At 39.2% G+C, this 13,375-nt stretch overlaps 1 protein-coding gene across 1 annotated transcript in view; it reads left to right on the top strand.

Annotated features, from left to right (window-relative positions):
* The window catches only part of GGA2 (golgi associated, gamma adaptin ear containing, ARF binding protein 2), a 38,095-nt gene extending 26,042 nt beyond the window's left edge, over positions 1 to 12,053 (top strand). Inside the window, exons 14-17 of the mRNA XM_072607291.1 lie at positions 3,269 to 3,432; positions 3,950 to 4,119; positions 9,015 to 9,125; positions 9,915 to 12,053. Coding sequence (XP_072463392.1) covers positions 3,269 to 3,432; positions 3,950 to 4,119; positions 9,015 to 9,125; positions 9,915 to 10,025 — 556 coding nt within the window. The 3' untranslated portion in view covers positions 10,026 to 12,053. The remainder of the gene's footprint in view (positions 1 to 3,268; positions 3,433 to 3,949; positions 4,120 to 9,014; positions 9,126 to 9,914) is intronic.
* The last annotated feature ends 1,322 nt before the right edge of the window (positions 12,054 to 13,375 follow it).

The raw sequence follows: 13,375 nt of genomic DNA, 5'->3' as shown, positions 1-13,375 counted from the left end.
AAATGAAATTTAAGAGGAATAAATGTGAAATTTTTCACTCAGGTTAAAATTCACTGCAGAAAAGATGTAAGAGACCTAATTTAACAACATTTTGGAAAATGCTACGGTTCACCGCCAAGTTCATTATGAGCCAGCAGTTTAACATGGCTAGCAAAAGAATTCATTGGATCTTAAAATGCAGTAGTTGAAGGCTAACGTCTAGGCTCAGGGATGTAACTATCCCATTTTGCCCTTTTCTTGAGGGACTCTATTTGGAATGTTGTATTAAATGTTTAAAGAGCGACCATGACCCGAGTTGGTGAAGGGACTCAAAATCATGACCGGAGAGGAATGGTTGAAAGAACTGACCTGAAGGAGAGGGTTGGGAAGGGGAAAGAATGTGAAATATTTGAAGGACTGGCTTTTGAAGAAGAGGATTAGGAGGCCTGGTACAAGTTACAATAAGGTAGATTTTGGTTTCATATTTTTCAAATCAATTTTTATTGACACTTTTTATCTTCGCATTGCTTAAATTTCCCCTAAAGAAAGAAAAAGAGGAAGAGGAAAAAGTGATCAGCTGATCAACTCATTGAAAAAATATCTGAGATTACATATAAGTTCCACTCCTGTGGGCCTTAGCCTCTGTAAAAGGAGCAGATTGAGGTACCTTCTTATTGATCTCCTCTTTGGAACAGAGTCTGCAGCATTATCTTGTCTGTTTTGTGGTTATTTTTCTTTCCATTTCCATTTTTGTCATCAGTATATGTGGTTTTCTTGGCCCTTCTTATTTTGGTTCCGTCCTACTTTGCCTCCCCTTCCCAATTTATTTATTTTTTGTTTTTTACTCTGGCTGTGGATGAGCACCAGCTAAAATAAACACTTCAGCGTTTTACCTAGTAGAGCAGAAAAAGAGGTAGTTACATGCAACTGTATGTTTTATTGTGTGAAGCATGCTTTTAAGTGTATAATCATAGTAAATAGCTAACCTTTGTACAGCACTTACTGTGTGTCAGGCACTTAATGCTAAGCACTTTACAGTTATTATCTCTTTTGACCTCCCAACAACCTGGGGAGGTAGGTGCTCTTGTGATATCCATTTTACAAATGAAGAAACTGAGGCAAACAGAGTAAGTGACTTGCCCAGGGTCACACGGTTAGTAGGTGTCTGAGCCTTCCTGTCTTCAGGCCTGGCATTCTTATCCTCTGTGCTCCCTAGCTATGCCCTGTGCCACCTCTCTGCCTTTATTAACTATGTTAAGTTTACCATATAACTTTCAGACCTCTTTTGCTTATATGTGATTTCTTCTGTTCTCTTCTGAGCATTAAAAAGTGCTTCAATGATCCTTTTTCCTTTTGGGGGGGGTAATGCTATTATTAGCATGCTGTCTCTCATCCTATTCCCCATTTTACATCACTTTGCATCAGTTCACGTGGAACCTTTCTTTGATTCTCTGTATTCATCATGCTGATGGTTCCTCATGGCATAATATTTTAGTATGTTCATGTGCCATAATCTGTTGTTCCCCAGCTGATAGAGACCCACTTTGCTTCCAGTTCCCCTCAGACTGTAAGCTCCTGCAGGGCTTTTTCTTCCTTTTGTATCAGTAGTGCTAAGCACAGTGCCTAGACTGGCACATAGTCGACATTTAATAAACGCTTATTGATTGATTCTTTGCTACCACAAGAAGTGCTGCTAACCTATGCTGGTGTATAGGGAGCCCTTTTTTTGATCAGTGACTTCCTTGGGGTAGAAGAGTCTCTGGCATAAAGTTTGTGGACAGTACTTTATTTTTATAATTCCAGATTGCTTTTCAGAATGCATGTACATATTTACAGTTGTACCACAATGGATTGGTGTGCCATTTTCTTCAAACCTCTCCAGTATTAACCTTTTCTAGCTTCTGTTGCTGCCAGTTTTTTTCTGGATGTGACCTCAGAGTTGTTTTGATTTGCATTTCTTCTCTCAGCAATTTGGAGCCTTATTTTACGTGGTTAATTTACTACTAAAGAACTTTTAAACAGTTGTAATGGTCCAAAAATTTAATAGATTGTCTCATGAGGTAAAGTAACCCTAGTGATGATACAAGTTGACTACCTTCTAGTGAAATTCAGTGGTCTTTTCACAGTCTTCTTTCTTTCAGGACTTTTTCTAGTATTCTAGTATTTAACACTTCTGGCAACCCTTTCCTTGAAATTGTCTTCTGTTGTTTATATGACTCTGTCCATTGAAGTACCTGACACTGATGGGAATAATCACCAGAACTTAGGTGGCCATTTGGATATTATGGAAAGAATTCACTTTTTTTCCACTTTTGTGATTCTTTCTATGGGTTGTAGTGAATGTTGTGAGCTTCATCTAAGCATCTGCCTTATTGGACACATGTGCAGGGTCGGTCCGAGCATTAAAAAGGGTCTTTTTAGGAGGCAATTAAATATCCAGCCCTACTCTCTCTTGAGCTGCAGGCGTATTCTAATAGCTCCCTCTTGGGTATTTCCAACTGGATGTCCTGTTTCCTACTTTCCTATTCCTTTTCCATGTTATTCCCTTCTGCTCACTCTGCAGTCCAGCCATACCAGCCTGCTTTCTTTATACATTGTGTTCTGTCTCTTGTCCATACTTTTGTATTGTCTGGAATGCTTTCCTTCTTCATCTGCGCCTCCTGGGATCCTTGGATGCTTTCAAAATTAAGCTGAAGTGCCTCCTCCATGAAACCTTTCCTAATTTCTGCTGGCTATTAATTCCTTTTTGCTCCAGATGAACTTCTGTTCATTTTGTATATAATTTGTGTACGTTTTTATACGTGTGTGTTGTTTCCTCTATCAGAAAGTAAGGACCTTGAGAGTAGCAGCTGTTTGCTTTTGTCTTTGTGATCCCTTCCTACACTTAACTGCAGTGCCTGGCACATGTTGTTGGGTTGTTTCTGTTGTGTTTGACTCTTTCACCCCATTGGGGGTGTTCTTGGCAAAGATGCCATTTCCTTCTTTAGCTGGCACATAGGTGCTTAATGAATCCTCATGGATTGATAATGTTGATAACTTGCATTTTTAAAGCACTTCCAGGTGTATAAAGCACTATAGAATCTATATGAATAGATTATCACTGGAAGGAATGGTTTAATCTTCACAGTAGTCCTATGTAGTCACATTGTAGTGAAACCTAGGGAACTCTTACTTGACCAAATCTGAGAGCTTGAAAATAGTTTTTTGTGTGTGTTTTTACTCTAGACAGAGCCCCCTAGAAGAAAACCTTTTCTTTCTAATCTCTTACTTTTAAATTATTTTCCTCCAGGAATTTCTTTCATCAGAAAACACTCCCCAAAGATTCACCAGTGGGTACCAATTCCTTCCCAGAACAATCTTGGGAGACAAGATCGGGAGATATTCCTCCCCCATCAACACCCCTGAATAAATCTCTAGCTCACATTTTTGTTCCACTAGAATCAATTAAGCCCAGTAAGTACAGCTTATTTCTTTACCAATCCTGTAAACAGACAATGAGAAAACTTAGTTGGACCAAAAGATGTTGAGGTAGGGGTGGAGAAAAAAGGAAGTAGCTGTAGAGTAAGTCACTCAGTTAATTGGGTGCCTACTATGTGCTGAGCCTGTGCTAGGTAATATAAGAAATTTCAAAGAAAGAAGATTAAATATGATAATTTTTGTTATGATAGGCTCTCACAGCCTAGGAAGGGAAATGACACAAACACAGAACTCTTCCCTGTCCAACCTTTTCTTTTCAGGTCCTTTCTGGGAAAGAGTAAATTTTTCCTATTCTGTAAAGTAGATAGTATAGGAAGTGGTTGGGGAGTGCAGGTGGAAACAGTAGAGACATAGAACCCTTTATCCTCCAGTGTAGGAAAGCAGTTCTTTAGGCCAGGACTTCTTATAATAAGTTAATTACTTCTCTTTGAGTATTTAGGTACTAAAGGAATTGGTAGTGGCTAATCTTCCTAATTGGGTCTCTCTCCACCAGGTGACCTGCCACCCATCACTGTGTATGATCGAAATGGTTTCAAAGTCTTGCTCCATTTTTCCCAGGCTGGGGCCCCAGGTTTCCCAGAGGTCCAGGTACTGCTGCTCTCTATGCTGAGCACAGCACCACAACCTGTCTGGGACATTGTGTTTCAGGTGGCTGTGCCAAAGGTGAGTAGTGGGTAGAAACTTTTTTTTTTCTGGAAGGTACTCCTGAAACCAGGAGTGGACACTTGGTGGGCTTTTACCAGAAAGAAATCTCTTTGGAACTAGAGGCCCAATGAAAAGACTGTGTATCTGTTTCTCTGAGGGCTGCTTCTTGAAAGGGATACATCTCATGTTGTTAGCTAGATGAGCTCATTTATTTGAAAAAAAAAACTTAAATGTATTTTTATTGGTATTCAGATATTTTTCATCAACTACATTAGTCACAGTATCCCTTCACAAACCCATTCTAGAGAGCCATTCCTTGTAACAGAGTAAAAAAGAGAAAGTAATAAAAAGTTCGGCAAGACTAACCAGTATAATGAATCTGACTTTCTTTACCTACGTGTAAACCTCTCCTTCTGCAAAGAAGTGAAAGAAGATAATCATGTCATCTGTCTTTGGGGTCAAGATTTGCTCATTCTAATTTTGTCACATTTACTTTGGATTGGTTTGTTTTTTCCATTTATCGTTTTGTCACTGTATGTATCGCTTTCTTGGTTCTGTCTATTCACTTTTATATAAGTTCATATAGTCTCCACGCTTTTTTTGTATTCATCATTTCTTATGCCACAATAATATTCCTTTTCATTTATGTATGACAGTTTGAGTCATTCCCTAATCTATGGATTGTTTCCAGTCTATTGTTAACCACAAAAAGCGCTGCTATGAACATTTTGGTATATATATATGGAGCCTTGGTCTTTGTCATTTATCCCCTTGAGGTAGCTGGCAGTGGACTTCCTGAGTTCAAGGTTATGGACACTGTAGTCACTATTGTTGCACATTTCCCGATTGCTGTCCAGAATGGATGCAGTCTTAAACAGATTGTCTCAGAAAATGAAACTGATCTAGCTGTAAAGGAACTCCCAAAGGTGGGACACTGGTCCAGATGAATTTACAAATTGTATCAAACTTTCAAATGATAATCTCTTAACAATTACTCTTAAAATTAAAAACACTCTATCAGAGCCCAATTTATGAGTAAAATATAGTTCTAATACTTAAACTGGACAATGAATAAGCAAAGGGAAATAGATTAATTTCACAGTGGATATCATTTCAACAATTTAAAATAAAACTCTGACAGAACGAGTACAGCAAGTTACCACATCTACCATTCATCATGATTTGACTGGATTTATTGCAGGAACACAAGGATGATTTAGAGTTAAGGAGACAAAATAATATTTTAAATCTAAAAAGTGAGTATCAATAGATATAGAACTCCCAGATACGGTATGAAGTATAGGTATTTTGTGGTTGTTCAGTCATTTTTCAGTAATGTTTGACTTTTTGTGACCACATTTGGGGTTTTCTTGGCAAAGACACTGGAGTGGTTTGCCATTTTCTTCACCTCATTTGACAGAAGAGGAAACTGAGGCATACAGAGTTAAGTGACTAGCCTAGGGTCATACAGCTAGTAAGTGTCTGAGACCAGATTTGAACTTAGGAAAAATTTTCCCTGACTTTAGGCCCAGTCTTAGAAAAAGAAATTGAACAAACCATCAGTGAACTTCCTAATCAAAAAATCCCCAGAACCAGATGAATCTGCAAGTGAATTCTACCAAACATTTAAAGAACAACTAATCCCAATATTATATAAACTATTTGGAAAAATTTGTAGTTGTCTAAAGGAGTCATACCCAATTCCTTTTTTGTGACACAAATGTGATGCTGATACTTAAACCAGGAAGAGCCAAAACAGAGAAAGAAAATTATAGACCAGTTTCCCCAATGAATATTGATGCAAAAATTTTAAATAAAATACTAGTAAAGAGATTACAGCATTGTATCACAAGGATCATACACTATAACTAGGTGGGATTTATCCCAGGAATGTAGGAATATTAGGAAAACTTGTCAGCATAATTGACCATATCAATAACAGATTATCTTAATGCAGAAAAAGCCTTTGACAAAGTACAGCACCCATTCCTATGAAAAACATCAGAAAGTGTAGGAATAAATGGAGCTTACCTTAAAACAATAAATATTATTTGTCTAAAACCCTCAGCAAGCATTATCTGTGATGGGATAAGCTGCAAGCCTTCCCAGTACAGTCAGGAGTGAAGCAAGGATACCCATTATCGCCCCTATTATTAACATGGTACTAGACATGTTAGCTATAGCAATAAGAGAAGAAAAAGAAATTAAGGGAATTAGAGTAGACAGTGAAGAAACAAAGCTACCACTCTGTCAGATTTACAAATAAGGAAATACTTTAGGATGAAAAAAGACAGAGAACATTACAAAATATAAAACTGATAGTTTTGATTATATAAAACTAAAAAACCAATGCAACCAATTAGAGAAATGCACTTCTGAGGTACCACCTCACACCTATTAGGTTGACTAATGTGACAAAAAAGGAAAAGGTTGGATGTTGGAGGGGTTGTGGGAGAACTGGGACACTAAAGCCCTGTTGGTGGAGCTGTGAACTTATCCAACCAATCTGGAAAGCAATTTGGAACTATGCCGAAAGAGCTATAAAACTGCGTACCCTTTGATCCAGCTAAATACCACCACTAGGTCTGTATCCCAAAGACATCCAAAAAAAGGGGAAAGGATCTAATTGTACAAAAATATTTATTGCTCTTTTTGCGGTTGCTAAGAATTGGAAATTGAAGGGATGTCCATCAGTTGGGGAATGGCTAAACAAGTTGTGGTATATGATTATAATGGAAATGACAAGCAGGATGATTTCAGAAAAACCTGGAAAGACTTACATGAACTGACATATAGTGAAGCGAACAGAACCAGGAGAATGTTGTACACAATAACAGCAATATTGTTTGATGAAGAATTGTGAATGACTTAGCTGTTCTCAGCAATATAGTCTCAAAGGGCTAATGATGAAGTGTACTATCTGCCTCTGGAGAAAGAATCGATACTGTTTGACAGACTGAAGCATGCTGTTTTTCACTCTTTTTCTCTCATGCTTTTTCTTTTATTCGAGTCATCTTGTACAAAATGACATAATTGCCCATGGATAACCTATATCTGATTCCTTACCACCTTAGGGAACAGGGGAGGGAGGAAAGGAGAGAATATGGAATTCAGAACTTTACATAAAAATGTTTAAAAAAATAAAAACTTAAATAACTAGAGCGACCAGTGCTCATTACAAGAAATAATTCTCTAGAATTTAACTTACAGATTTACTAATAAACCAATCGATCGCCCAAAGTGATACTTTAAAAAAAAAAGACAAAATAATAGAACAAAAGATCAAATAATGAAAAGAAGAATGAAGGAGGAAGAGATCTTCCAGGCTTTATATTATGATAGTCATTAAATGTTTATTAAACGTGTACTATGCTAGAGATACAAAGAAAGGCAAGTCAGTCTGTACTCTCTGTATACAATTATGTACAAAGCAGACACACATACAAGAGACTGTTTATTTTACATGTGCAGTTATGTTAAACATATCTCCACACGAGTCATGTTGTGAAAGAAGAATCAGAACAAAAGGGAAAAACAATGAGGAAGACAAAAGAAAATGAAATCGTATGCTTTGATCTGCCTTCCAACTCCACAGTTCTTTCTCCATTCTTTTAGATATGGATAGCATTTTCCATCATCGTATTGCTGAGAGGAGCTAAGTCATTGTTGATCATCCACAGTGTTATTACTTGTGTATGATGTTCTCTCCTGGTTCTATTTTCCCAGCATCAGTTCATGTAAGTCTTCAGGAGACTGTTAAAAGCTTACTGTAAAAGGCAGAATTTTAGCAGGGACTTCAAGAAAGCCAGGAAGCAGAGAGGAGGAGGCAGAACATTCCACGGTATGAGCGATAGCCCATTAAAATACCCAGAGTTGGGAGACAGACTGTCTTGTGAGAGGAACAGTAAGGAGACCAGTGTCACAGAATATGTTGGGGAAGAAGATGGAAATGTAGGAGAGGTCAGGTTATGAAGGACTTTGAATGCTAGGGGATTTTATCTTTGAACCTGTAGGTGATAGGGTACCACTGGTGTTGACTGGAGTGGGAGTGTGGGGTGACATGGTGAGACCTATACTTTAGTAAAATCTCTTTGGCAGATAAGTGGAGGATGGACTGGTGGGAAGAGACTTGAAGTAGGGACATGGTAATAGTCTGAGTGTGAGGTGATTAGGGCTTGCACCATGTTGTGGCAGTGTTAAGAGGAGAGAAGGGGGTCTATAGAAGAGATATTACAGAGGTAGAATTGTTAGGTTTGGGTAACACATTGGATATGGGGGATGAGAGAGGAAGGATGACAGTCAACTAAAATAATAAATCAATTGTTGATTTTATAGTGTTTGTTGAAAATGTAACAGTCAGCTCCTGGGTTGTAAGTCTGGGTGACTGGGAGAATGGTGGTATCCTTGACAATTCAAGGAAGGTGAGGAAGAGGGCAAGGATTGTAGGGAAAGCTAATGAGTTCGGTTTTGGATATGTTGAGTTTAAAAATGTCTCATGTCTCCAGGATATCCAGTTTGAGCTGTCCAATAGGCAGTTGGAGAACTGAGACTGGGTATCAGCCAAGAGGTTAGGACTGGATAAGGAGATCTGAGAATCATCAGCATAGAGACTGTAATTGAATCTATGGGAGTCAATGAGATCACCAAGAAATGTAGTAAAGAGGGAGATGAGAAGAGATCCTAGTGGTTAGCAGGCATGAGCTGGATAAAGATTCAGAAAAAAAAGACTGAGGAGCAACGAGGCAGGTAGGAGAGGAAAGCCAGGAGAGGAGTGTTGCAAAAATCAAGAAGACAACGGTCAGCTTTGGAGTTACTATGGGAAGACGGGCACGCTGATGCCTTGTTGGTGCACAGGCCTGGAGGCTGGCTCTTAGAGAAGTTGGGATGTCATTGTGACTTTTTTATTCTGGCAGGCAATGAGAGTGAAACTGCAACCAGCCTCCAGTTCTAAGCTCCCTGCATTCAGTCCACTGCTGCCCCCTGCTGTGATCTCTCAGGTTCTGCTGCTTGCAAATCCACACAAAGTAAGTATTGGTGCCTAAGGAGGGTGCCATTTGGCTGTATCTTCAGGCTGGAGGAGAATGGTTTGTTACCTTCTCTGGGTATGCTCGTATTTTTACTTGTTGAATATCCTCTGTAAAGTCAGCTTTCTTCATATCTCCATTCCTTGTTAAGGTTTGTATAATTTGGGACATGGGGAGTGGAGGCAGGGAAAGAAATAAGTCAGGAGCTATGCTGAGTGCTGTACAGATATTATCTCAGCTGATCTCAGACAACCCTGTGAGGTAGATGCAATCATGGTTCTTATTTTACAGTCGAGGAAATGGAGATGGGGTTTTGGAAAAGTCCGGCTCTTCTGCTGACAGTGGAGCATTCTTGTCCCCCCTATCTCTGGGAACCTGACAGTCATGAAATGTTTATTTATTAAGTGTGTACTGTGTGCCAGGCACTGTGGCAGACTGCTGCAGCAGCTTCTGTTGTCTACCCTTCTGCTATTCAAACCCTTGTTGATTTGTGAGTTCTCTGTAATCAAGACCAGAAATGGGACATCTTCTGGTCCCAGTTTTGCTTTTTTTCATCAAGGAATGGGTGCTATGGGACAGATATCTAGATTGAGCATTCCTTGTTTGGAGGCTGCTGAGAACAGTCTCTGGACTTTGGATTGATTGGATTCTTTGCTTTCTTATGGGTCAGATCTCCCCTTTATAGGGCTGATCTTTTCCCTCTCAGACTCCTTGTGAGATTTCAGGCCCCACTCGGTACTCTATATTCTTTGGAAAACTTGACATTTTTGATCTTCTTTCTTTTCTCAGGAGCCTGTCAGGCTAAGGTATAAGTTGACATTCACTCAAGGTGGGAAGCCCTTCAGTGAGGAAGGAGAAGTGAGTGATTTTCCAGACCTAGCCCTCTGGAGTACAGTATAACCTGAAGATGGACTCTCCCTGGACCTTGCCATCAAGCCTTAGCCCATCTCTGTTGCTCATTTTTGCCCAGGACTGGCTAGGGTTTTTGATATGAAGTGTATGGGTGGGTACTGCTGTTTGGACGGCATATAAGCCCTGTGTGAAATGCACCTGACACCAGTCTTTGATATTACCTAGTCTGTCATCATCTCTGGTGCCTGTGTGATGATGGACTTCCTGGAGTCAATGGGATTTTTATAAGCCAAAGCTTACAGCAGAGGCCCATGTTTCAGGGAATCATTCCAAAATGGAATCTTTTATGAATGTTGCCTCATTCTTCTCACTTTTGTGCCTTGTCATCCCTCAGATGTGTTGGGGCTTCCAGGCTGCTCCATTCTTAGAATCCTTGGAGACATTTGGTTGGTCTTAGGTACCTCTTTGCTTAGGAGACCTTCTGCCTGACTGACATCTTTAAAGAGGCTCCTTGTCTCCATTTTTATACAGACTGCTTATAATTGACTGAAGAAATGTTCCAAATGGAATGCTCATTGCACATGCCTCTAGATTAGAGGGACACATAGTAGTTAGCCCATACTATCTTCTACTATTATGCCTTATACCTGCCCTAGATGGACAGTCTTCAGGTAAAGGAGAAGAAAGTAGTCTCCATGTCTCATTTAGCTCTTCAGAGCTTTTGCCTAGAACCTCCAACTCCCTTTTCATCCTCATTGAAAGCTTTTTTCTACTTGCTTATTTGAGCATCCCATTTCAGACATTGTACAACACAATGATAGACTTGGTTGTTGTTTCTTAGGTGGTTTGTTGATGCAGAAAGACAAAAAGTACGTAACAAAGTTTTGATTCAATATGTAAAGCATTTACATGGAATAAAACAACAACAAGTGTATTTCTGCAGTGGTCATGGGGAGTAGGGATGCATTTAATTGTAGTTTAGCTCTCCCAGTGCATTCTCTGTATGAAGATTTAGAAAATGCACCAGATAGTAATTGGGATATATGAGTAGAAATCTGCAACAAGGAAGTGGTGGGGAAGAGGGCTACACTGGAACCTCAATCTCATCTTCATTGGACAGAGGAGAAAAGAACACACACACACAAAATTGGGTATAGAAATGCATTTCACTCAACCAGAAAATATGAGGGAAAGGTAAAATAAGAGAGAGGGCAGATTGAAGGAGGGAATCTGTTGTAAGAAAAACAGGGTGAGAGTCACTATATATTTGGTCTTAGAAGAGGATATTAAGTAAATCTGTTTGGGTGGAACAGAGAATAAAGGGTCTGATTTGTGATTAGGGTCATCTGGTGAAGGGACCTGATTAGCTTACATTTGTAAAGCACTTTATATTTTACAAAATGCTTTCACATGATAACATTTGATCGTTCAAGTAACCCTGTATGGTAGAGAGGTCATTATCTGAAAAATGGGGAATAATAGTGACCAATTTCTTTACCAAAATTCACCATAGAATTTATTTAAAAGAGTGCATTTAAGAGGTGATCTGTCTGATTAAAAAATGTTACACAGTTTTTCTGGAATGGATCTACTGCATAAAATACAGTAATGTCAAAGAAAATTTGTATTTTGAAAAACAGTTGAATAAGGTGACTGATGTAGGCATAGATGATACTGCCAGAAGTAATCTTGAAAGCATTATTAGAGATTATGAAGTTAGAGGCAAGAAACTGGAGACCTTAGGGACACAGGTGTTATTTTCATCACTAATACTGTTCAGGGGCAAAAGCTTATGAAAAAAATCAGCTGTGGGATATGAACAGCTGATTAAGATCATATTTGAAGATGGGTTTTGATTTCTGAGTCATGGCTTAAAATGTAGGAATAATAGAAGGAAGTATACTTAAAAAGCCTAGTAAAAATCTTTTCTAGTCTTAAAAATCTAGAGAAGTGATCTGTCCCTAGGTCACACAGGTAAGTAACTGGGCCAAGATTCAACAGCAAATCCAGTGTATTTTTTCCCTATATGATACGTGCTTCTGACCACTTTTTCCATTAAAAATATTTTTTTATTCATGCCTTGATTTTATGACATCACTTTCACTTCTCTCTAACTGCACAATGAACCTTCTTGAATAACTAAAACAGTTAAACAAAATTAACTAAACAATTATCGGGTACTGCATTATTCTGTACCCGGATTTTTTTGTGAAAGGAGTTTATTTTTAACCACTTTGAAAAGATCATATTTGTAGACAGGATTTTAAGAATCCACATGCCTGGAAAAATCAACTCTCACTGTGCTTAAGAATTCCTCTCCCCTTGAAACCCTTGTCCCTTTCTCTTGCTGCAGCTCATCCCTTTCCAAAGCTCAACGCCTGGATGATTTTACTGTGCCTTCTCTGTGTTCCTACCCACATGCTTCTGGAGGAAGTTAGAACTACGGATTGGATCTATTATATCTTTTGTTGTCTAACCTTAAATCTTTCTACTCTTCTCTGATTATCTACTGCATTTCCTAGCATCTGTTCCAAGCTTCCTCTCTTTTAAGTCACCCATACCACCCCTCCACGTCCTCTCTGACAAGGACCCTTGCCTAATACTTAGCTGAAAAAATTGAGGCCCCTGTGAGTTTCCTCTTGATTCTATTTTTAAAATCACTTATCATCCTCCATTCCCTCCATTGTAGGAAGAAGAGATTATCCAATGGCAGCCCCTCTATGTCCTTAATCCTATCTCTGGGGGCCTGCTTCTTTCAGCAGCCTTTCCTTATTTTCAATTTCTGTTTATCTACTATTCCCTTCCTTAGTGCCTACAGTATGCCCAGATCTCTCACATCCTTAAAAAAAAAACACAACAAAACAATTTATTGTATCATTCAAGCTATCATCCTATATCTCCAATGATCTCTATTGTGAAAACCAATCTTTTTTGGTTTTGGCCAAAAAATACACTGTAGTATTTAACCCTGTAGTCAAAAGTGGACTATTTTCCCTATGGTTTATGTGACACTGCTCCTGTGGTTCTCCTACTTGTGTAACTAATCCTCAAGGCTCTTTTGCTCCATCTCCTTTGTTGGGGTGTTTCTAGGGCCCTGACCTGAAGCCTCTTCTCTCTTGGCAGTCTTATAAAATCCGAAGGGTTCAATGGTTATCTCTGTCACATATCTACCTATTCAGCCTCATCTCTACCCTAAGCTCCCGTAAGTGAGTAGATGCATCTGGCTGAATGCTAGCTGGGTACCTCGCCTCCTCCTCTCCTCTCTCCCTCTCCCTCCCCTTCTCTCTAAGGGAAGGTAAATTTGAATGGCCAAAAGTTGTCTGGTTGACCTGGGTATTACTGCCTCCTTTCCTCTTTCCTCTCCTTTCCACTGGGACTGCAAGGGGCCCCTGCCAAGG

Source organism: Notamacropus eugenii, chromosome 1, assembly GCF_028372415.1.
Source record: "Notamacropus eugenii isolate mMacEug1 chromosome 1, mMacEug1.pri_v2, whole genome shotgun sequence".
In the NCBI taxonomy this organism is placed as follows: domain Eukaryota; kingdom Metazoa; phylum Chordata; class Mammalia; order Diprotodontia; family Macropodidae; genus Notamacropus; species Notamacropus eugenii.
Note: the sequence above shows the minus strand (reverse complement) of the source record. Positions and strands in the feature narration are given on the sequence as shown.